This window comes from Diplotaxodon limnothrissa, linkage group LG7 (assembly GCF_057381915.1).
Source record: "Diplotaxodon limnothrissa isolate DT_005_m linkage group LG7, D_limnothrissa_male_GT1.1, whole genome shotgun sequence".
Classification (NCBI taxonomy): Eukaryota; Metazoa; Chordata; class Actinopteri; order Cichliformes; family Cichlidae; genus Diplotaxodon; species Diplotaxodon limnothrissa.
In genome coordinates, this window is record NC_140602.1 from 49941927 (window position 1) to 49966741 (window position 24815).

Here is a 24815-nt window from a genome sequence, read left to right on the forward strand (position 1 = left end):
TGTGATGCTCTCTCTTCCCTTAATTAGTTATGAAACACGGGAGAATCCATAACAGCAATTTAACAACAGCATGCACACACATGCACACATTTCTTTAAATCAGCCTTAATTGGCCGTGATTAGCAAATAAGTACCCAGTGGAAAGATAAGATACCAAAGAAATCATTGAGCGATTTCTCCTGCCGGTGGCGACAACTAAAAGGGTAGAAAGGGTTTTTCTGCAGCTTTTTTTTAATGCTTTCATCTTTTGTTGCTGGCAAAAAAAAAAAAAAACCTAGAGCATCTGATTTTTTTATGAAAAGACAGAATTGGCCGGCAACACCTTTCATCTTTCACAGAAGTTGTTTATTGAAGCAGCGAGATAAATATTCAGTCTAAAGGAAGAATCGTACATATACATTTCTGCACACTGTAACTACACACACACACACACATTCAACCAACCATGCTTCCAATGTGTCTGTACAATAACTTTTCTTTTTCAGTGTCAGGTGAACTCACCTGTCAGGCATAACATTCCACATGTAGACTTCTGTACTTCTGTTATACCTTCTTGAAATTGACTTTAGATTTATAGTGCACATGTACATTTTTGCCACCCTTATTTTTACTTTATTGTGAGATTAATAAAGTATCTATCTATCTATCTATCTATCTATCTATCTATCTAACTACCTACCTACCTACCTACCCACACACACACACACACACACACACACACACACACACACACACACACACACACACACACACACACACACACACACACACACACTTTTCCCAGTGAGAAACTAGAAAGAAGAGAGCATCAGATTGTCCTCATTTAAGCGTCATTTCCAGCCGGCTCAGCCATTAAACTTCATTAATATTGATTTTATTTAAAAATTGATGCCAGGTTGAGCGATTCCCTCCTTTAGCTGATACATACACACAGACACACACAGATCCACAAACAGAGGATGGTGGGATGCTGAGTTTTGATTAATCTCCTCATCTGGTTGTTCCGCCAATTCATCATCTGCTGGTGAGTCATATCATGACAAGAGAAAAGTGATGAGGATAGTGGGAGAAGAAAATGAGGTGAGGGTGGGCAGCGTAGTAGAAAACGTGGCGTAGGGCAGAGGGGAAAATGGTCTCAATAAACACATCTTATTGATGAAATCTTTTCAGCCGCGTGTGATAAAAGCTGCCGTTTCACGTAAAGCAGTTTTTGCTTGAAAATGGCTCTGAAACAACACAACGTGGTCCCTAGAGAGCTATCACTTTAGTAGATTCGCACAATATTGCTTCACTGAGATATATGAAGCAAATTTCTGTGTAAAACTTTTGCCCAAAGTTGAGTCTGATCGCAGCAAACACACAAGGTAGAATTCACTGTTACAGTGAATGTCTCCGGCTCCATAAGGGGAACAGATGGAGGCTTGATGGGTGGTGTTAAATGCAACAGCAGGAGGACAGGGTCCAGTAACTGGAGCACCTCACATCAGCCTTTCATCTCAGTGCACTGTGACCACTCCCCATTAAGGAAGGTCAGTTCAATGGCACAGCGCAATCAAGGGAAAATAGGAGGCATCACCCACCCCTCGCCCAGTCTTCATTAGCGTTTCACGCCTCGTCCTTGTCCCGCTTTTAGCAATCACAGTGACCGCCGCTCGTAATGAAAGTTGTGAAATGAGCATGAATGAATGCATCCGCGAACAAAGCTGCAGCACAGTGAACTGTGCACGCTGTTTACGTTCAGTCTTTTTGTTTTATACTTTTCAAAGTTTTTAGCTCAGTCACACACAGATGAATTAGAAGGCCGCCACTTCAGATCAACTCATTGGTCGTCTGAAGATTTTAAATGAGAATAACCACAATTACAGGAGCTTCATTTTCATGGTTAAATTGAGTCTGTGTCACAGGCACAGCAGCTTTAAAAACTCAATGTTAATTGCTGGAAGAAGATAAATGTTTTGCTGACCCACCACTTCATCCTGACCTCCTCCATAGTGGATTTTGTGACTCATTAACAAAATCAACAGGAACCTGTTGATTTTGTGAGACGCAGAACACGTAGGGGCTGATGCTGCCAGTCCACCCCAAATATTTTTTTTATTTGAAATATTCAGATAGATGACTGTAGAAAACTGTACAGAAATGTCCTCACACGTCCTTTTAAATTACTTTTGCCAAACTTTCAGTCATGTAATATTCCTTCTGCAGACACAAAAGCAGGCTCAAGGGATCACTCAGAGGTACTGTAGTCCCACAGCATATGTGGGTGACAAATGCGGAGGATGCAGCCGGTGTAGTTACAATGAACGTAATGACTGTAATTTGTTTTGGACAAAGGTGTCAAAGAAATATAATTTGATGTAATTAAATTGTGTCAGATCTTAAAAATGGCTCCAAGCAAAAATAGTGCAATCGCGCCCATTATCATATCCTTATTCCAAGGTTTTCCTGTGTCTAACAATTTGAATAACTGGAAATGGGAATATCAGTACATTTAAAAGTGAAGGTCGGGTCTTTAGGCTTCGGTTTGGCTTGTTAACTCTGTTGCTTGTTCACACTACAAGCAACAGAGTTAAAAAAAATGGACAACCTCAGTAGCTACACCTTTTCTATGTCACATGTCATCCTGGGGCCTGTGTGTATGTGTGAACATTGTGATCGGGCAGGGCTGAAAAAACCTTGGCTTTGTTGTGCGTCACACAAGCATCAGGTGTCAGTTTGGAGCTTCCATTGAGCAGGACTCACCTTTGGCTTCTCACCTGTAGACTTATTCTGAACCACACACGGGACAAAAGTAACCCCATGACGTCATGCAGTGGTTATGGATGTGTAGTGTAGTCTGTGAGTCTACACAAAGAGCTTTTCTTTTCCCCAGCAATAATCCCATGCTGTGCATGTTTGCTCAAAGTGACCACCGTTCTGAGTGCCGGTCTCTAAAACCAGGGAAGAAATTTCATTTCTTTGAAATGACAGTTGGATGCAGTTAGTAGCACATCTACAGCTCAGGATATTTCACCTGCGTAACCATGTTTTTTATTCTTTCACTTTTCTTGCTGTTTTCTAGTTTAAAATACAGTCGCATTTTAAAGATCGAGCACAAATAAAAATACAATGTTTCTCTTTGGTCTTTCTCCAGAGTGACGATGCCTCAGCGGTACAGGATGTGGCAGAGTCACCAGTTGATATCGACCCTGCTGATGTCACAGAGGTAAGGCCCACCTGCCCCCACCGACCGTGTTAGCTGCAAATCACACTTGACTGGATAAAGTCTTGCAGATGTAACCTCACCTAAGTTTTATTAGAAGTATTACGGTATAAAACTATTCATTCATTTTAACACATATTTAGCAAATGGATAGTTAGCTCAGGGACACGATAACTCGCTGTGTCTTTGGCATACCCAAGACAATAATCTTTAAATTACATCAACATTTCTGTTAAACAAATGAAAGGTTCATATATTATTTGGCATTTACTGGCAACTTGCTTAAAGGTTACATCCTGCTTAAGGCAAAGACAGACTGTGAGCAGCTCCAGACAGCCACCAGAGTTCATAAATAAACCATTTAATGGGTGGTGTAACATTATCTCCGTTACTTTGCACAGTTTCTGTGATGTAATGTCATTAAGCTGCACAGACATGCATCTTTCAAGGTGACAACGATCGCGCCGCAGGAGGTCATCTGCATCCCAGATGATAAATCCAGACCTCTATTGTTTTTGGCCTGTTTCAGGAGGACTCTGACGAATAACCTGCTGGGGAGCGTCGCTGTCGAGGATAAATGATCGAAACATTCCATGTTGCTCTGCCAAGTCCCGTCGTGCCTCGTTTTGGTCCTTTATGGAGTCTGTGCTCAGCGTCGGTGTGCGTGCGTGTGTGCGTGTTTCCGTCCGTGCAGCCCCGTACGTCTGTACAATATCCGTGTAAATGTTGTGAAGATCGAAAGATGTCGCGTGAACGTGTTGGTGTGCGTCGGTGTGTGCCTTTTAAACATCAGTCTCGAAGGAGACCTCAGGTGTGTGTCCTCTGTGACCAGCTGTCATTTACAGTGACTCCCTCCCACTGAGAAAGCCAGCTGATCACTGCGTGTCTATGCGTGTGCGTGTGTGTCTATATATTTGTCAACTGTGTGGCTATGTCAGTAACTCAAACATGGAAATATACTGCAGTCTACAAACACCTAAGTGTCTCTATATAAATGAACACTTTACAGTGATCTGTTTGAGATGGGAGCAGAATAATATTCTCTATTTTTGTCTGTATACTGTCACTGTTTTTTGCGGTGGACTATAAAGTGCTGAGCTATTTGTGCTTTTCATATTTTTTAAGTTGTCACTGATATAACAGATATACTATATCATGTTGGATGGACTTTTGAAAACCCAGAGCATGTAAGGAACTGATATTCATTTAATGGGAATTAAATGTTGAATAAAATGTGTAAAAGTGTGAGACCCATGATGTTTTTAGAATTGTGCTTCATTGCTCAAATTAAATACAAAAGGAAAGAAAAAGCTATTGTCTAAAATAAAAGAGTGTAAAAAGAAACAAAAAGGCAAATCGCCTTTAGTCAGTAGTTGAGGAATAATTAGGGCAAAGCTATTTAAAAGTGACAGATGCGTCTTTAAAATGAATGCAGGAGATAATGGGCAGCCACTGTAATTTGGCAAGCACCAGCGTAACATGTTCAAATCATATCTGTGTGCCAGCTAAGATCTGGGCTGCGGTGTTCTGCACCAACAGGATGCAGTGAAGTCAGCTCTGACTCGTGCCAACACACAGTGCAGTAGTCACGACAGGAAAAAATAAAATCCGTAGCAGGGAGTGTGATCTGATTTGAAAGATTCAAATCTATCTATATAGATCTATATCTATATGTGTGTAGACTAGCTTTAAGTAAGTTGGCTGACCTATAACAATAAAAACGTGTTGAGAGCATTTTTAAAATTGTGGTGAGCGATGTTATGTGAATAACAGTGTATGTTAAAACAATGATCACACTGATAGTTCACAAGCTGGATGTCAAAGCATCTTCACTTTCTCACTGAAAGTGGGACAAAAATCAGTCTGTCCCCCTGATGACAGCCACTTCATTAGGAACAGTTCATTAGGTGTTCAGCTGCTCATTAACACTAATATCTAATCAGCCAACTACGTGGTAGCAACTCAGTGCATTTATGCATGTAGACATGGCTGAGAGGACCTGCTGAAGTTCAAACTGAGCTTCAGAATAGGGACGAAAGGTGATTTGAGTGACTTTGAACACAGCGTGGTAATTGGTGGCAGATGGGCTCGTTTGAGTATTTCAAAAGCTCCTGATTTTCAAACAACTATCTCGAGGATTTTCAGAGAATGACCCAAAAAAGAGTTCTGTGGATGTTTACGTCAGAGGTCAGAGGAAAATAACCAGACTGCTTCGAGCTGATAGGAAAGCAACAAAAGCTCAAATAACCACTGGTTACTGTACAGCCAAGATATGCAGAAGATCATCTCTGAAGGCAAAACACATCTAACCTTGGAGCAGATGGGCTACAGCAGGAAGACCACACCAGTTGCAATTCTCTCAACTAAGAAAAGGAAACTGAAGCTGGAATTCACACAGGTTCACTACAACTGAACAACAGAAGATGTGAAAAACATTGTCTGGTCTGATGAGTCTTGATTTCAACTGCAGCATTCTGATGGTAGGGTCACAATTTGATGTAGACAACATGAAAGACTGGATCCATCCTGCCTTGTATAAATATAAAGAACTCAAAGCGGCTGGTGAGTCTCTCAGTTCTCATCAATTACTGGTTTCCGCTTTAAGAGATTTCGGTATCGTCTAAGGATTTTGGTAATCAAAGATAATCTAGGATTAGATGTTGGCATGCAGCTTAAACAGAACAACCATGTTGGGCTTGAAAATGTGCTGTAGCCAGCCCTCCAGCTGCAGGCTTTAGAGAGTGCGAGGGGAGGAAAAAAAAGAGACAGACGTGCACTCACAAAGGCATGTCCTTGCAATTAACACTTCCAGCATTTTGCTTCCTTGGAGAGACAGCACTCTTCATCAACACTGAGGCCAACATGTCTTTTAATCCTGCAGGATTTGGTGGGTATTTATTGTTCATGACACATCAGTCTACAGCTGCAGTAGCCCACTGTTTTATGATGCACTTGATGAAAAGCATACATCATATTCATGCTAAAGCTGGGGTAGGCTACATGTTCTGGGGGCTGGTCATTTGGACCAAATCAGGTGAGCACTATAAAACAGTAAAAAGAAAATAAGATGCACAGGATAACTAGTGTGCGTGGTTCAGATTTCATGTGGGCCATAACGATAAAAGTACATATTTGTACTTGCATGCCTATCTGGTGGGAGGAGCCTAAAAAAAGCAGAAATAGTTGACTATTTTTAAATGCTGTTTAGATTTTTATTAACCTTTTTTTCTTAAACACTAGACAAAGTAGCATTCATATTGCTGTTTCCTCAACACTTTTTTCATGCCGTAGTTGATAATCCTCCGTTTTTATCGTTCAGCCCAGCCGAGTTTTAGTTTTGTTACACCGTCCACATTTAACAGTAACCCAGTGGCAAGCGGTGTATTAGCTGTGCTCAAAAGCTAATACACCGATAAAAATCAGGAAGCTTACCTGCTTCACATCTCTGTTTAAGATCCTTTTCTCAGGCATGTCCAGGTGGCTTTTCCAGGGACGTTGCTATTCTAAGACCGCTCGCTGGAAGTCCGGCTCCAACCATCATGGTCCTCAAACATTGCAGGAGCAAAGGTCAACTTCTAATTCCAAGTTTCTCATGGAGAATCATTGCTGGTAGTGAGAGCTGAATCTCCAGCTACCCCCAAGCAGATTTTAATTTAATTAAATCCAGGAGTCCACAGTTTCTAAGCAGAAATCAGCTAGATTGCAATTTTTGATCAAACCTCATATCTAAATAATAAAGTCTCAAGAAAGCCAGAGAATTCAGATGATTTCTCTGGCATGATGTTGCTGGTCTGCCTCCTAAAGCAGACTTCCTATCAGCACAACATGGAGACGGATCTAGGTAGCAGCTGTCTTTAATGTTTAAGAGGACAACAGATGATACATGAGCAAGTGTGACTCCCTAAAGGTGCACAGGAGTAAGCACAATAACCTTCCACTCTCAGATCAGCATGCAGTTGACTGGCAGTGATGAGAGCTTGCAAAAAGATCAACAGAGAAACAGCTAGAGGGCATGAAAATGACCCAAATGGACAAGGTAAGCAAAAGCAGGGTGGGGGCAAGCATGGAGACCAGAACACTGCTGGACACCAGCATTAATACACTTCTGGAGATGGTTAGGATTTACTGGGTGAGCATGTTTTTAAGAAAAATGCGGAAATGTACCCAAACAAAATATTACGCTGGCTACGACAGCTCCAAAGCTAATGTGAGTCCTGAATGAACTTTTGTATCGGCTAAGGCGTGAGCAGATCTTGCTGTTGTGTTCGTGTCTGCATGTAACAGCAACATAACTCAAAGAGAAAATTCATCTCCACTAAACACCACACCGAAGCCTTTTTAACCAACATTTCCTGCCTTCCTACCAATCAAACCATACACGCAACGTCTGTGTACCAACCCACATCATCTGAATGCCTGCTTCCTGTTCAGGTTCTTGGTATTGTGTCAATTGCCCAGCTGCAGTCTGAATTCAAAGTGTTTGAACTGTCCTGTGATGCGTGCGACCTGATTTCTAAAATCCACTCACAGCGAGATAAACCACCGAGATCATCAAGAACCGCATCGGCAAACGATTCTCAGAATCGCTCAAATCATTTCACTCAGACTGGATTTGTAAAGATACATTTGACGGCCTCGTGTTTCCATGTTGCAGTGAACAAAAATAGTTATATTTAATATATATTTAGTACATAATAAAATACTTTGTTTTTAAGCTTTTTATGAATAAAGGCTGCTAAGTAATAAATTATTACCATAACCCTGCTAAGACCACAACCTTTCAATTTGTGCAGGACTGCATTAATGTGAAGACCATGCAGCTGTTTCCAGGTGTTTTATACGACAGAACATTAAACATTTAAAATGAAGACCGATGCAGCTTGATCCATGTGCTGTAAATTTATTTACATTTTTATCATAGTGGGAGTAACCCTGACCTTCTTTATTGGAAAAGTATAGCCACTGTTGACAGCACACACAACAGCATAACGTTGTGATGGTTTCTGGTTTTTAAAAAAAGGGAAAATGCGAGCAAAATATTCACTCCTCTGTTCCTTTGTGGACTGACACTTCCAACAGCAGTATCCAATTGTCACATCAAACGCCTACATGGGAATATGTGATAACATGGTGTGCAATCATGACAGAGAACTCTCAGCTGTATATTCCATATATTTCAACCTTATACATGTGATCCACAGCTGAACTGGAGAGATCCATTTGAAAATGATCAGACAATGGGGAGAACTGGTGGAGATTAAATATTTCACTTCTTCTTCCTCTTCAGGGATTTCCACTCTCCCTCCTGGGTGGCCAGACTGCCCATTAGCTCTTTCACTTTTCTCTTTCTCTCTGCATCCCTGAAACACAGAATGTGTAAAAGTTAAATCGTCTACTAAGAGAAGCATGAACATTTCTGAACAGATGCTGGAGTTGTATCCACACCTGTTCATGACCTCGTTGAGCTTCTCTCTGGCCAGGAAGCGTGAGTCCTTCCTGATCTCTCTCAGAGCGCCCTTAAACTCCCTCTTGTATTTATGCTTTAGTCGCTCCTTCTCTCTCTCCTCTCTGGTGCTGCCACGCTTCTTTCCATAGTCCAGCCTGATAATAACCAAAAATGGCACACGAAATATTAAAAAAAGAGGGGAGACATCCATTGTCAATCTTTGGCTACCTGAACAATCTGAACTGCTCGATTTGGATGAGCAATTTATTTTGGTGCTTACACTTCAACAATCTTGGGCGTGAGCAGCTTCAGAGGAATAGGCTTTCTCTTGTCAAAAACAAGCGCACTCTGAGTCACAGGCATACTGCTAATGGCCTCCACGATCTCACTGCTAAGCTCCTGCAATGACAAACACTGTTACTAAACACAGAAAATTCATCCAATTAAGATAAAAATAAAAATAAAAAAAACCCCAAAAAGAAACAAAACAACAAAAAATCAGCACAAATCTGTAACTAACCTGTAATGGCTCTGGTAATGTTTGGGTGGAAAGATGTTTTGAAAGAAGCGTTCTGATTGGCTGAAAGATGTGTGTGAAGGAGGGGAGGTCTTTGTAGAGCAAGCAGCACCTCTTCACCAGGTCGAGGCAAGTAGACAAACACGTTAACCTGTGAAAAAACACAATTATGAACATTTCAGTTTTATAACTTTTCTCATGTTAATTAGCCTCTATATACCTCAGGTCCTGAAGCTCAGTTCTCACTTCACACATATGACTTCCTTTCAAACACTGCTGCACGTGCAGATCGCAACATTTGATTTTACAAGTACCGTATTTTCCGGACTATAAGTCACACTTAAAATCCTTACATTTTCTCAAAAATTGACAGTGCGCCTTATAATCCGGTGTGCTTTATGTTTGAATTCTGGTTGTGCTCACGGACCTCGAACCAATTTTATGTGGTACGCAGCGCTTAAAAATCTGTCAAAAAAAATGTTTTAGTACGACTTTGGTAAGCTATGAAGCCGCACTGCTTGATGGATTGTCTGAGCATTACGGCTACCGTAGTCAGGAGCCTTGAAGAGCAATCTGGGTCCTAAACTCTGTCGTCTTCAGGTCCCAAAGTCAAACGAACACTGTGGCATCACTGAGAGTTAAAAACTGTCTAAATTCTTTCATCTTTAATAAAACAATCAGCGTTTACCAGGTGCAACAATTATGTTTAACATCCAGGCATCCATGAAAAGTTTAAATGAAGGCAGAAAACTAAACAGCAGTGATGTTTGTAGGGTTACTGAAGTTGAACTAGCTGACGTGATTGCTAGCGACACAGCTATGTTAGCATAACATAAGCACAGTGACGCTGGAGGATGAACGCTAACTTTTTTCCACTCGATAAAAGTTAATGTGAGGGTTCCCGATGGTTAGAGACAAATGCAATCGCATGGCAGGATGCTGTAAACGGACCAAACTTCAGTCAGGAGAACAACTGAGATAATCCATCCACAATACAAGGTTAGTCATTAATATACTGCAACAACACGGGAATAGAGCAGCTGCGAGAGAGTTTAACATTAATGAATCAATGGCACGGAAGTGGAGGAAGCAAGAAGAATGAGTCGAGGAAAGTTTGACTTATCTGACTGTTTTGTTTCGCTTAATGCGTCTTATGGTCCGAAACATACGGTAACTGTTGCCTGCTGTCTATACATGTCACTCAGAACTACAAATTACAAACATGGTGGAGGCCGGGTTGTAGGATATACGGCTGCTTTTGGAACCGGGACACAAAGACCCACAAACAAGAAGCTGAAGGCAGCTACGGTAATCGTCTTCCAGACCATCTCAAGGAGGAAATGCAGCATTTGGTGACGTCCACGGGTTCCAGACTTCAGGGAGTCATTGACCTCTCTAAAAGCATTAGCTCAATTTTCTGTGTGACACTGCACGCCTCCATCTTTACACATTTTAGACACCCTTTAACCTTCAGTGTAGACTCACTATCCTCGCCTGCTTTATCACCCAGAAGTAATTACCACACCCACTGGCCTCTTCACACACAGCTGCTTGTGTGCATGTGTCACTGTACGGCCTCAAGGAATGCAGAAATTATACTATGAAACTGAGCAGAGGGACTCTCATGCAGTGGCGTATATAACACTGTGGGAGAACTGGACTTGATCAGACCCCAGGGCACAGGATTTAAAGATGACTCACTGAGTACTATTTGATCAAGACTCATTCTGAGTCATTAGGAACACAAATACTGGAAAACACGACCTGCCCTTTGTAAACTGTACATCAAAATGATTAGCAGCTCAAAACTGACTGAGGAATAAATTGGAATAATACATATATCAGCCATGAAATTAAAGCTAAGGTGGATAACACTGATTATCTCACTGCAATGGTATCCTTCTTTTAGATCGCGTGGACATCTTTGTGAATGTGTTCTTTTTATGGGAAAAGACGGCAGTGTGAAGAAGGCGAGTGGAAGTAGAAACCCTGGATGTTCCATGTTAACATCCAGCATCATCTGGATGTTATTCTCACCCATACCCCTCACATTTACACTTCTTTATGGCAACAGCATTCCCTAATGACACTGAGAACAATCGCAGGCCCACTGCAGAAATGGTTCAGGGCTGGTTTGAAGGACATTATAGAGTTCAAGGTGTTGACTTGGCCTCCATATTTTGGAGGCTCTTTTAAATTTTTCCCCCCATAAATACAACCAGTGGCTGCTGTATTTATGTCTCTGCATGTTTAATGAAATGTTATCGATAATTACCACTCATTACAATACATTAATAAGTATTCGTTTTAGTTGAGCATGAATAAAAATGTATGTTCTGACAAACTGTGCACAATCATGATCTGCTGAAGCCTGAAGCTTAGCTTTGTGCCCACACACCAGCTGCTGTGTGAAACCGTGCTGGCGACTCACCCGAATTCACACAAGTGGATAAATCAGCTCTGAGCCACTCAGCGTATCCAGGTAAACCAAGTATGAAGGCCTATTTTAGGTTTATCAGATGCAAACAGCGGTGGCTGTAATAATAATGAGCATGTTTATCACACAATAATTGCATTAGCACTGTGGAACATGCAGCCAGTTACAGAGAAGATGCGTATGAATGCACGCTTGTGTGCTTCAGTTTTGTCCTTACAGGAAAAAAAAGACAAAAAAAACAACAAATTAACTTTTTTTAATGTGGCTCCGTTTTTTTTAATCTAATTATTTCCTTTTTGGTGATCCAAACTGATCATGAACAGTGTGAAGGAGAAGACAAAGGATTTTCTCACACTCCCTCTCTGTCCTCCCACTGTGCCTATAACTGTCTCCAGGAACGTGTTAATCTCTGTTATTACATGGTTATCATACATACTACACTTTCAATAGTCAACAATGGCACTCCTAGATTTACAGATTTGTTGTTGTTTTATTCGGCTACTCTAACAAAGAAATTTTCTAATTTTGGCATAAACCGCGTGTCTGCATCCATCCTCCATGTTCTTACCAGGAGGTTTTGTGGTTGGAGTCTCAGCTGGAAAACAGCTGAACAACTCCGCTGGCAACAGGTGATGATCAAACGTAATTCTGCACGTCACTCTTCCCCTCTAAAGGTCTTTATTAGGATTATTCACATGCAGCATGGCACATCGGCTAATGGAAAAGGCTAATACAGTCTATTGGCTGCAGTTTTGTCTTCTCCTTACCAAATTACAGCAACAGTCTCACTGAATGACCCTGAATCAGCACTTTCATTAAGAACAACTTACCCCAAACTCTTCTAAAAGACGTTGCCAGTGTTATAATTCAACTAACTTCACTAACCCTTCAAAACCAACCGAGATATTTCATCTTGATTTATGTCCAAAGTTACACTGGTTTCATCTGTTTGTGGAGGGTTTCTTGTTTGTTTGCTTTGATTTTTGGAAAACCTTACTTCACCTCACTACTTTACAGCTAACTCTACTGTACAGTATCTATATTGTATTTATATTATTAAGCTAAGCTGCTGTCCATTTTTTGGCTGCTATAACACTTAATTTCACAATTTTAGGGATAAATGCAGATATTTTCTAATCTACATAGAACAGCCAAAGCGATTATTTGTATTGGACCATTTTAATAATGCCCAGTGCTTGTTTAAGAATTAAAGAAGCATTGAACTAGACTTGACTGAACAAGCAGGGTCATGTTTTACCTGTGGGTATCTCTATCAGGGTCGTTTTCGAGGTCCAGCTGCTGAGTAGCAGAGAGTGGGAGGCTTTTTTTGCTCCAGCTCCTGCAGGACTCTGACGATGACAGCACTAAAAGATCGCTGTATTTTCCTGATGCTCTGAAGGGTGGCACCACAATGTAACCTGCAACACAATGTCAGAGTATGTCAGGTCAGTTTCACACCTTAACAAAGCATACCTGCCGTATAAAAGTGTCATACCCAAAGATGCCTTGTCCTGCACTGCCAGGTGTAGCGTCCCAACCAGGAAGTTGATGAGCTCAGGCAGGAAGCGCTTTGAAAAAGAGACATACTCCACTCCCAGAGAGCACAGAACTAAACCTGATGTTAGGTCCTGTAATGATCTCACTGGGCACTGAAAAATTACAAGACATAGACACAAGCACACAAGATTCAGGATTACTGTACACAGAGAGACAGATCTGGAAAGAAAATGCGTTTGTCAAACTCAAACACATATTTGTTTCAAATAACTTACAGAATGTTCACATAACAAGGAGCATGGACTTCGTCCCTCATCATTTCATGATCTTTGGAAAAGTTTACTAACGCTATGCTAAATTAATTTTTTTTGTTTTTTCTGTTATCAAACTGTTCTCCCACTAGGAGCTCAGTCTGAGTGGAGTTTTTTTTCTCCTCCTCTTACCTCATGTAGTGTATTTTCGTTGTTTTTTCCTATCAGCCTACCTTCCTGACATGTCTCCCCAATGTGATGTTTGTGTAAAGTTGGTCAGAAGGTTCCTTTGTAAGTGCGCATGCGCCATTAGCGTGCTGCCTGCTGTAACCCTAATTTCCCTCGGGATTAATAAAGTATTCTGATTCTGATTCTGATATATATGCATTTGGTTAATTTGCAACCGAGGCTTAATGTCTATTTGGTACAATTCTAGCAAGAACAATGAAAAGAGAGAGATTGTCATCTAGTGTATATTTGGCATTTTGAACAGGTCTATTCTAAATATTATTTTGATTTAACTTCTGATTTTTACCTGTTTAGAATTGTAGCCTCAAGTGATGTGTGGGTAAGCATTCGTGTGTGTATGGAAAGGACAAAATATGTGCACGTGTGTTCGTGTATGTCTGTTGGTAACATAGAAAGGACTACCAGGATTCAATGTGATGGCCTCCTGACATTTAACAGCAACTGTTTTCTGAAGTTCCACAGAAAAGTAATTAATGACACACACACACACACACACACACACACACACACACACACACACACACACACACACACACACACACACACACACACACACACACGGTAGCAGCTAGGCAAGTTCAACACTCGATAAGATCCCAAACTGCTCAAACAACACAGATATTAAAAGATATGTAAAAATATTAAAATGTCTGTGTGTACCTTGGTGAGAGCCTGGCTGATGAAAAGCAGCGCTGGAGTTGTAACTGGGTGCCTGAAGTCTGAGGTAGGAAACAGCAGGGCTGTCACCTTAAGGTAGATGAGCTTAAAAAAGAAGGAAATATACAAATGAAGGTGCAACATATACAATAATAAGTGTCTTTACATTAGAGAATTAATTTTATTAATCCTACTTTAAAAACATCTGGGACAAAGTCCAAAGCATTCACTTAAATCCTGAACATAACACATCAAACGTTAAACGTCTATTAAATCTTTTAAGAAAACAGTTGCACTTCTACACAGTCCTAGTTACATTTTGACTAATATCAGTTTGAACAGTGTCTGATTGTTGAGTTGCCAGAATCAGATGAGCAAAGAGAGGATCTGATAAAAGTAAGCTCATCCAGCTCTTCTTCAGTTCTTACCCCAGGCTCAGGGCAGCAGAGTGAATGATTCGCAGCATGCCTTGCTGGCTTTTACTGTGAGGGATGACTGAGCGACGGAGGCACAAATAACAGGCCTTTAAACAGATTGGCAGTCAACTCTCATTTTATTCCCCTTTTAATCACAGCAGTGGGTTAGTGAGCAATATTTACAGTGCAGATTGATTTTTCATCAAAACTAAATCAAATTACTAAAGAAACCATTTAAACCAGGCTAAACTTTGTTTCAGTGCAACCACTGCGGCCTACTCATCATCATAGCCTGACACACAATGATCCCCACAACAGGAAATGGGCCACTGCTCAATCCATCATTCAGAGACAATGATAATAAGTTAACAGATTATATAGAGAGAATCTACCTGCTCTTTAGAAATATATACATTTTAGAACCAGTACTTTCAATCAGCCTCTCATGACTAACATGGCAGTATTACTCACTCACGCACGCAGTGCAGCTGAGTTAAAAGTTCTGTGTAGTGTGTTAAGAGGTCACGGTACAAGCACTGATCAAAATCAGCTGGGATGAAATCAAACTGTAAGAAGCTCTATTGCTTAAAGATGAATCACTAGTTTTCTTTATATAACACTGGAAGGTCTTAACATTGATTCAAACATTGATTCTACCTGAAGCGAGAATGGCGCAGGCCTACGAATCAGTCAGTCCCTGAATGAGCTGACATTTAAAGACTCCAAAATCTATAAACACCACGGTGAACATCAAACATTTACCACAATCAAAGTAAGTAATTCATACCATGTCTAGTGTAGGGAAAGCTGCGTGACCTTTGACCTCAAGCGTCTCTTCCATGCTATGAGCGGCATCTCCGAGGATGCTCTGCATAGCCTTACAGGCTGCATCTGGAAACATCTGGCACAGAGCGTACACCTCGCTGCAGAGGGATTTGCAAAAGGTAAAGAAATGTCTTTATTTCAAGGACTAAATATTTTGAAGCCTCTTTCTGAACTCACGGTATGAGCTTATCAATGGTGCTAAGTTCAGGTGGACTCCTAGTGGCCAGCTCTCCGATGTACTCCAACAGAAAGCCAAAAAGTTTCTGGAACAGAGAGAGCTCTGTGAATTCACATAACGGTGAAAGCTGCCGACTCATCACACATGTGCATCCAACTCTGTAACTGTACCTGCAGTTTGAGTTTATTGCCTACAGCCAAACTGGGGTGGTTGCTCTTTTGAGTTCTGGCCACAATGAGGCGCTGGTTGTCAGAGGTGTGACCACGTAGCATATCCTTCAGATCGTTGTAGCTCTCAGGGGCTGTGAGAGGAAGAAGAAGAACAATACAGTATTGGATATTTTGTAAGGGAAAGAACTAACTATAACTAAACATGACACTAATCTGCCTTTTTTAATTTTATTTTAATGAGTAATAAATTCTGGTACCAGCAAATGTGTATGGGAGCTCTGCTTTGGCTGCCTCCTGCTGGGCCTTCACTTCCTCTTTGCTGAGAGTCTTCTTCGGCTTGGGGCTGGCCTCTTCCTCCTCCTCATTTTCGCTTTCTTGCTCAGACTCGAGGTCTGAGTGGCCATCATCTTCACCACTTCCCTCCTCCTCTTCTTCCTCCTCCTCCTCTTCTTCTTCTTCCTCAACTTCATCCTCCTCTGCATCCGATTCCTGTTCCTCACTGCTCTCGCCCTCTCCTTCTTCATCTTCAGCCTCATCTTCTTCTTCTTCTTCTTCCTCCTCCCCCATGTTCCATTTTCCATCCTATGGATAGGAATAACACATTAAGATAAAAATCAACAGTCATACTAGGAGGAATAACCCAAAGTAACAAAACTGTTCTGCATTGTGTCGTCTCACACCTGATAAGCCAGAGTCTTCTTGTCATGCTTATCCAGAACGAAGCCGTCATTGAGGTCATCAGCAGAGAAGTGAATCTGACTTTGTGCACCTTCCACGACTTCCTCTCCCATCATCCTCCTGAGACGGTCAGCCTGTAGAAAGATCAGATGATGGCAACTGGTCGTTATCAATTACTTCTCTAATTAAATTCACCATTAAAGTAAAATCTCAAGGCGATCTCAGGTGACCGTAACTCAAAACCCTGCAATCTGGAGAACAGCAAAGCTGCTTTTTTTGGAAAACCTGTACAGTTATTGGTTTCTGTTAGTTACATTGTCCCATGATTCCCAAACTTAGGGGAAGACTTTTGAAAGGAGAAAAACTAATCACAGATTCTGATAGGATAGGGAAGGGGTTAAGGATTACAGGTACTTAGATCTCACAAGGTCAAACTGCATTTGAATGCTGCCTTTGACGTGACTGTCATAAGAGCAAGAAGCTACTTCTCCTGTCAAAATGTAAGAGCTGCATCGTATAATGCTACAATGTGGCTTTCCAGCATCTTTTCTACGTGGCTCCTGTTAGCTGAGAGCTCGATTTATTGGGACAGTGATGTCTTTGCATTAAAATGATGTGTCTATCAAGAGGTATTTTCTCTTTTTAAAGACTGAGAATAAAACCTGATTTCAATTAAAAAGGAAAAAAAACAAAGAAAGATCAGGCGATTAACATCAAAGTGGTCAAAGGAGCTTGCAAAGAAAAGCGTCTGGACTTCTTTAAGTTGCAACTTAAAGAAGTCCAGACGCTTTTCTTTGCAAGCTCCTTTGACTACGATGACCTGGATGACTGAGAACCTTCACAGACAATAATATCAAAGTGCTTGACAGCTGCAGACAACAAGGCAAATTTCCACAGAGCAAATGTACCTCGAGTTTCTGCAGCTTCTCTCTCTCTTCCTTGGCTAGCTCCTCTGGAGTTTTCATCTTCTCTGAGGGCTGAGCCTTCATCTCAAAGCCGAGCTCTCTGACCATCATGTCATATTCCTCCAGCTAGAAAACACAAACATGAAGCAAAAGGTATTTATTACAAAAAAACACACACACACACACACACACACACATCTGGGTGGAATGGTCTTTTTGCAGACTCATTTGTGTATTCCTACTTTGGGTTTCTCCTCCTGTTTGTCAGCTTTGGGCGTCTTTTTCACCATCAGAGACTGTATGTTCTTCCAGTCTTGATCCAGCTTCTCGGTCAGCTCCTGGGCCTCCTCTCTCTGCACCTGGCGTTCCCTCTGAAAACAAGCCCCAGACATCAGCCCTTAGCAGTTTAGCAAAGTCTGTAATGTGCAACAATATGACAGGCAAAGGCAGCATGGGCCAAAATCCATCAGCAGGACCGAAGCCTTACCTTCTCCTGCTTGGACTTCTGGATGAGCTCTTCAATGAGCTCCTGCCTGGATTTTGCCCTCTGGCCTCCCTCCTCCTCCTCCCCCAATGCCTTCTTCCTGAGGAGACCACCTCCTCCTCCGAAGTGGGACGCAGTGAGCTCAGCTAGGTGTGAAAGAAAAATAATGTCACTAATAAATGCAAGCTCTGTCATCTATAATAACACTCGTGTTCACTCCAAGCTGTGGGCTGGGAATGAAAAAAGATGGGCAACATGTTTGGGAATATGCAGGAAAATTAATTAACATTAATTCCCCCCATATCAAGGTGAGCTTATCTGGAGGATAACAAACAGTGACTATTAAAATATCAAAGTATTTAAATGAAAATGGATTCAAGGTACAACAGGAATATAAGAACCATGTAGATGTGGAAAAAATCCCTTCATCTGGCACTCAGACTCACCAGACAATAGACCCTTTTCTTCTGATTCATCATCGCTATTCACAACATCATTGAATTTCTCCATTTCAGCCAAAGACTGGCCATAATGAGTCAGCTCTTCCTCCTCATTCAGGTTGTACACGTCCTTCTTCTCATGGACGCGCTAATAATAAAATACAAAGTAACAGAAGGTGTAGGTTTGGTACATCTGTGCACAAGCCAGTTTATTTTCACTTTTTTCATTATGCAGCTTGGACAAAAGAAGCGACAAATCTTTGCCTGTAAGTCTAGTATTAACATGACCAGTTAGGTCAACAAGTATTTAAACACAGTCGTTATTATGCTGTGATAGATTAGAAGTGAGCCAAGGCTGCAATGAAGAATAAACTGCATTTAGTTTATACAGGCTCTAAAGGAATTAGAAAAACTAAAAATTGATCTATCAGGCCTTTACTGAAGCCACCTTCAGATGCTGCGCAATTGTGGGTCTTCCTGTATCCAGTTTTCTCTTTAGTAAGTAAACAGCACACACAGATGGCATGAAATCAGTAGGCTATGTGACCATAATCAAAATCTTTGCCTTCAGACAGTCTTGGGATGCTTCTGATGTTTCTTTTGGGTCATTATTAATCCACACTTTGAGGCACAGCACTGATTTTGCAGCATAACACTGGAAGCAGAAATGAGCGTTCTTGGCTTGACAAGAACCGTTTTTCCTGCATCAAAGAATTCAATGATCCTCTATTTTACTCTTCTTCTGTGGTCTTCTGACCAGTCCAGAGCTGGCCTGTATACTTCCTCTTTTTAAGAATGCACCAGATTTTTTAGTCACTTAAGCCTCGACTCTACTTCTCTCATTTTTGAGTCCACTAGGGAGTTATGTAAATTTCATCATCACACAGTGAATGGGTCCTCAAACCTGAGCTTTACGTTACAATGCACCATCTATGCATGCGGCAAACTTCAAAATAAGTTTGATAGAAACAACTACTCAGCTGTCATGTCTCCAGTTGTTTGTGTCCTTGTCAGATTGTATATTCAAGGCGTTTCTTTCACTAAGAGGTCTAGAATCAACATTTCAGGCCATAAAAAGGAAGTGACGAGACTTTGGTTTTTTTTAATTGGAAAAAAGAAAAAAAAATGTCTGAAATTCACAAAAAGTTAAATGCAGGTTTTTTGTTAAACTTCTCAGGTCTGGACTTGAATCACATCATGACTGGTTTATAGCAAATCTAATGAGTTATGGAGGATGTACACACTGATTAAGTAAACGACTGATGCTATATCCACAATGACGAAAGTAACACACACAAAAAAGAAAGAAATCATGTTAATCACTAAATGCTTGGCTTATTTGATCTATTCTTTATTTCACAACCTGATGATCAATGTGTCCTTTCAGGCAGCAATAAACACATCGCATCACTGACCTGTCTCTCCATCGTGAACCTCTGGAGAATTTTGTCTTCGGGTGCCATCTTGGTGTCATACTCTCCAAAACGTCTGTCAATAAATTTGCTGCATCTGTTCTTCTGTTTGTATTCCTTCAGCAGGGTCTCTTTTCTCTATAAATTAAAAAAAGAACTGCTTATTAATTACAAGCTGCCTAAACCCTATCAATTTAAAAAACAAAAAATAATAATAAATCACACAAATTAGAAACAACAAATGATGAAGATTTTACTTTTCTTAGCACTTCTGCTTGTATTTAGACCAGTTCACGGCTCTCTCTGTTCTTACAACCCTCTCAGTGACTCCTGCAGAAAGTCCCTCTCCCAGCATGACTGTGTGAGCACCAGGCTTCACAGCACAGATAGTGTTAAATGCACAGCGAGCTGTGAGCAAACGCTGCCAGAACAGAAAAGTTTGTGGCTTCAGTTCTCTGGATCTTTGGAGATTTTGGCTTAAGCAGCAGAGCTTATATACAAAACAGGTAAGAAAATGTCTATTCAGATGTCTATTCATATTAATGTACAGAATTCACCTGCTTGCTGCTACTACTGCACATTCACCCAATGTGTATATATATATATATATATATATATATATATATATATATATATATATATATATATATAATGTTCTTCCTCTACACCGCCCCCCCCCCCACCCCAATTTTTTTGCACATGTCGAGGAGCGTGTCAGGCTACATTTCACTGTGTGTTATACTTGTATAACTATGCATGTGACAAATAAAGAACCTTGAACCTTGAAAAGCTTTTAACTAGAGCTGGGCGATAGAACGATAACGATATGTATCGCGATATAACTTTTACTCGATAGAGAAATTAAGCTATCGCGATAGACCTCGCCGCTCTTGTCCTCTTAAAAAAAAAAAAAAAAAGGTCAGCCAATCCAAATTAAGTAGCGCAGAGCCGAACCAATCACAGCCGCAGCGTCACGTCGCGTGACTTGTTACGTACAGCACAAGTGCCAAGCCGCACGTGTGTTTGTTTGGGAAGCAGCCAGCGCATAATGGAGGAAGTGAGTGTGCCGACTAGAAAAATCAACCGAGCGTGACCGAAGAGAAAACAGATGATGGTTCCAACGCCGGAGAGATTGTCGAACGGAAGAGCCAAAGAAGTTCCGTAGTGTGAAGGTATTTCGGCTATTTCAAGTCTGACAAAAAACAGAGTAGCATGCACTGTAAATTGTGCTGAAAGCAAGTCTGGAAATACAATAAACTGGTGCATGCGTCACACTGTGCGCCACGTTATTGTTTCGGTGAAATGAATTTCTACAATACTGTTACTGTTAATTGTACTCTCTGCAGTGTTTAAATGCTTACATATACACACAGTTACTGTCCCTCCACACATACGACTCGGTTCTGCTTCTATGCCCCAGCTTTGTTTACTTTTTCCCACCGAGGCTTCTAGACTTCTGATTGGCCAACATTTCTGCACGGTTAGGAATCTAGCGCCACCTGCTGCTTTGGCATGTTCATAGCAGCGTTTTCCTTCATTTCTGCCTTTATGTGTGGACGGGATTATTTTTTAAAACGAAAACGGAAAATCTCCGTTTTCAAAAATACCCGTGTACGTGTGGACGTAGCCTCAGTCTCTGACTGGAAGCGCTAATTCGTCATTCGGCTTTTGTCAGACTAAAGTAACTGTTAAAACTGTTTGAAAAGCTCAGCTATACAACAAGGAGAGATTGAGAATTTCCTTTTAGTTCTCAGTTTATTTGATATTGACAAAAGTTAGTCAGTTTTGTCTGTTCTTCTGTTAAACAAACTAAGATTTCTTTTTAGAATTAATATTTTGTTTCTAAGTGGAATTGACAATTTAGTCTGTTTCATTTGTTCTATTTTGAAACTTAAACGCTTTAGCGGCTGCCTTTTGTGTAGTTTGCAATATTTGCCTTTATTTATCTGAAAAAGTCTCATGTTCCTTAAGTACATCTACCCTGTTGAACTTATTATGGGAAATAAATATTTAAATAAAAACAAGCTGCTGATTATTTCACATTTTACTTGTGAGCAACGGCACATTTAAATCTTACAAAAACAGTTATTTGGCTTATATCGTGATAGATATCGTTATCGCCTGAAATGGAAAAAAAACATATCGTGATATGAAAAAATCTCATATCGCCCAGCTCTACTTTTAACTGTCAAGTTAAAGGTCAAGTTAGCAGGAAGTCTTCAGTTTAGGACTTGAAAACACAAAACATAAAAAGATATAGTTAATAGTTAAATTCATATATGATTTACACGATGTTTAGATAAATAGTTTTCAGCACTGACGGTCGCGCAATGCAGTGTAACTGGTCTTTCCAAAAATATGAATACAATTTAATAAAACAGTACTGAGCATCAGCAAATCCCTCTAAAGTGAGCTCACACCTGAACACAAGGTCAGGTGAGTTCATTAAAACATAATAGGGGCTGTCTCTTACCTTATTGACGGCTTTGGATCGAGATACACCGGGCAGACCCACATCATGCTTGCTTTTTCTCCCCAGGACATCAAATTTCTTTCTGTTGATTTTCACCTCAAACGGGTTGTTTTTGATCTCAGAGGAGGTTTTGGTCTTTCGCACCTTGTCAGCAAGGCTCCTCTTCTTCGGCGCCTTCCCCATCTGTAACAAAGCAATGGCTGAGTTAACATTACTGTCTCTTCCCCTCCTCTGGTTGTTTACAGCTTAAATCTTAGATCCTATGATAGTTAATTATGTTTATTTACTTCCTGGGAGTCTCGTTTTTTTCCTGCGACTTCTACAGGATACAATTTTTTGTTATCGTTATACTGGGTTAATGCTAGCTTAAAAATTAGCTTTTAAAGCATTCAGGTTTACAAAACAGACACACTTGTTAGATGAAAATGCCAAATGAAATAGCACACGATGTTAAATCCACAAGAAAAAATATTGGGCTACTTTCAGGACAGTTAGCTTCACTGTGAACCGTCAGCAGCTTGTAAACAAACTCACATTTTCACAGACAGGAGGTGCTCACCTTTGAGCCGCGTCGGATTATTAAGTCCAGGCGGAACAAAAGATTAGGAGGAAAAGCTTCAGCGACACTAAATTCAAGAAATAATTGTTTAATATATCCCTGCCCACGTTGCTTCACTGAGTTCCATTTCTTCCAGCGTGCACAGCCTAAGGTGAAAGTTCACCACAATAGAGCAGACATGAGGTACTTCCGGTGGAAAAGCTCCTACAGCGCCTCTAGAGTTTAAAGATGGAAGTTCACCCTTCAAAATCAAGACGTGGAGACGAAGCCTCCTGCAGTTATCGTAGCAAATTCAAACTGTGTTTATACAGATGGATGAAAAATTAAAAGAAATTGAAAGAAAGCCCAATAAAGTAGCTTAGGAAGGGTAATATTACTAATACTAAACATTCCAATATAATAGAAGCAGCCAAAATCTGTGAAATACTTTTTGTAGCAGCGTTTTCAAGCATATCATTTTTTATTTATCCATCTATCCATCAATTCATCCATCCAATTTGTTCTGGTTATCCAGTTCAGGGTCACGGCAATGGGGTGAGATGTGCCAGTATGCTACAGATCATAGAGAGACAGACAACCATTCATACACACCTACAGCCAACAATTTAGAATCACTCATTAACCTGATGCCACACAGACTGTGGGAGGAAGCCAGAATACCAAGACAAAACAGACACAAAGAAACATGCAAGCCCCACACAGAAAGGCCCCAGACTGGATTCATTCATTGTTTTTTTGTCTGTTTTTCTCTTCCAGTGAGAATAAAATGAGACAGCTCATTTTGACCCCAACAAGCCAAACAGAACAAGTGAATGGAATGAAATAACTTCTAGCAACGAACATGCTGACCTTGTGTCTGCACAACAATTTTATTATAAGGAAGTACACCCCACTGTGTCCAATTTACACCCAATGTTTTGACCCCCTTAAATATAAACTGGAACTGCATTTTGAAGGTCAATGCAGTGTCCTGCAATTTAGGGTTTTTCATCAATGTTTACTATCTGCAGAAAGCTGTATATTATTAATGTCCAAAATTAAAAGCAGAAACAACTGAACATAATTCACTGAAGTACAGAGTGTTTCGTGTGTTGACTAATCTGCTAAACCACATAGCAGGAGGGAATTGCAAAATTGTAGTGGTGAGAGTCAAAATGCTGCTGCTGGTGGAGATGTAGCAGGTAGAGACATGTATGAGGTTCTCTAATTAGAGTCTGAAAGGCTAGTGACAGAACAGAGGATGAACAGTTCACAGAAGAAAAGCTAGAGAATGATCAGGCCTGAGGGTTTGAAGGACATGGGGCAACCATAAGGAATTAAGACGAGGAGATGCGACCATGATTTGTCTGAGTTATTAAAATTTACGTGATCCTATAAGGATAGAAAGGAGAGTAAAGACTATGAAAGCCCTGGCTGTTTCACAGTCGTCATTTCAAAGTAATAATTTCTGTATGAATCCAGGAAGAATGTCCCATCAGATCATCAGCTCAATTAATCCCAGAGGCACCCAAGGTTGGGATGTTTTTAACAGTGAAAGTGTGAAACTCTTCATCTAACCTGAAAACAGGAAGTAGACTGATTCATCACAGATCTAAACATTTTCGAGAAAAGCACAACCCCCCTACACACTGTTTCCCATGGAGTGGTGATTAGACTGGAAATCAATTTGAGGTTCCCATGGCTAAACTGACATCATTAGCTTCACTGCAGGCTGACTAATGAATAACTGCATCATTTTATGGGTAATTAATTGTGGCAACACAGCTGTACTATAAACAGATGCCAGCACATCCACACAAACACACTTTTCACATGAATCAAAGCATAGCCACCTATTGCAAAGAGATTTAAGATGTTTGTGACTGTTTGCCAGGATATTATCATGAAATCAATGATCCTGCATGTAAATTAGGTTAGCATTTCTTTCCTCCACAACTTAATGAATTGTTGCTGACATTCCAAACTATTTTTCATTGGCTAATATGACCAACAAGAAGACAGAGACACACAGGAGAAGAA

General features: G+C 40.6%; 1 protein-coding gene across 2 annotated transcripts; it reads right to left on the bottom strand.

Annotated features, from left to right (window-relative positions):
• Nucleotides 1-8035: 8035 nt before the first annotated feature.
• Nucleotides 8036-22948, bottom strand: nop14 (NOP14 nucleolar protein homolog (yeast)). 2 transcript variants are annotated; one of them, XM_085358337.1, is made up of 19 exons: nt 22797-22948; nt 22238-22420; nt 19768-19902; nt 18359-18500; nt 17916-18058; nt 17671-17799; nt 17432-17554; nt 16526-16657; nt 16103-16427; nt 15846-15976; nt 15675-15760; nt 15460-15595; nt 14260-14361; nt 13098-13251; nt 12861-13020; nt 9169-9316; nt 8929-9047; nt 8648-8803; nt 8036-8562 (listed from the first exon to the last, which is right to left on the bottom strand). In XM_085358337.1, exons 2-19 carry the CDS (start codon nt 22418-22420, stop codon nt 8469-8471), a joined length of 2598 nt encoding a protein of 865 aa, XP_085214463.1. In that variant the 5' UTR covers nt 22797-22948; the 3' UTR covers nt 8036-8468. The 2 variants fall into 2 exon arrangements, with proteins under 2 accessions (XP_085214463.1, XP_085214464.1); XM_085358338.1 differs by having other exon boundaries at nt 22772-22948.
• Nucleotides 22949-24815: the final 1867 nt, after the last annotated feature.

Coding starts and splice junctions, on each gene's coding strand:
- nop14 (XM_085358337.1), bottom strand. CDS start 22,420: ATGGGGAAGGCGCCGAAGAAGAGGAGCCTTGCTGACAAGGTGCGAAAG. Junction 15,977..16,102: donor GCTCCCATACACATTTGCTG/GTACCAGAATTT, acceptor TTCCTCTCACAG/CCCCTGAGAGCTACAACGAT. Junction 8,563..8,647: donor CTCAACGAGGTCATGAACAG/GTGTGGATACAA, acceptor TCTGTGTTTCAG/GGATGCAGAGAGAAAGAGAA.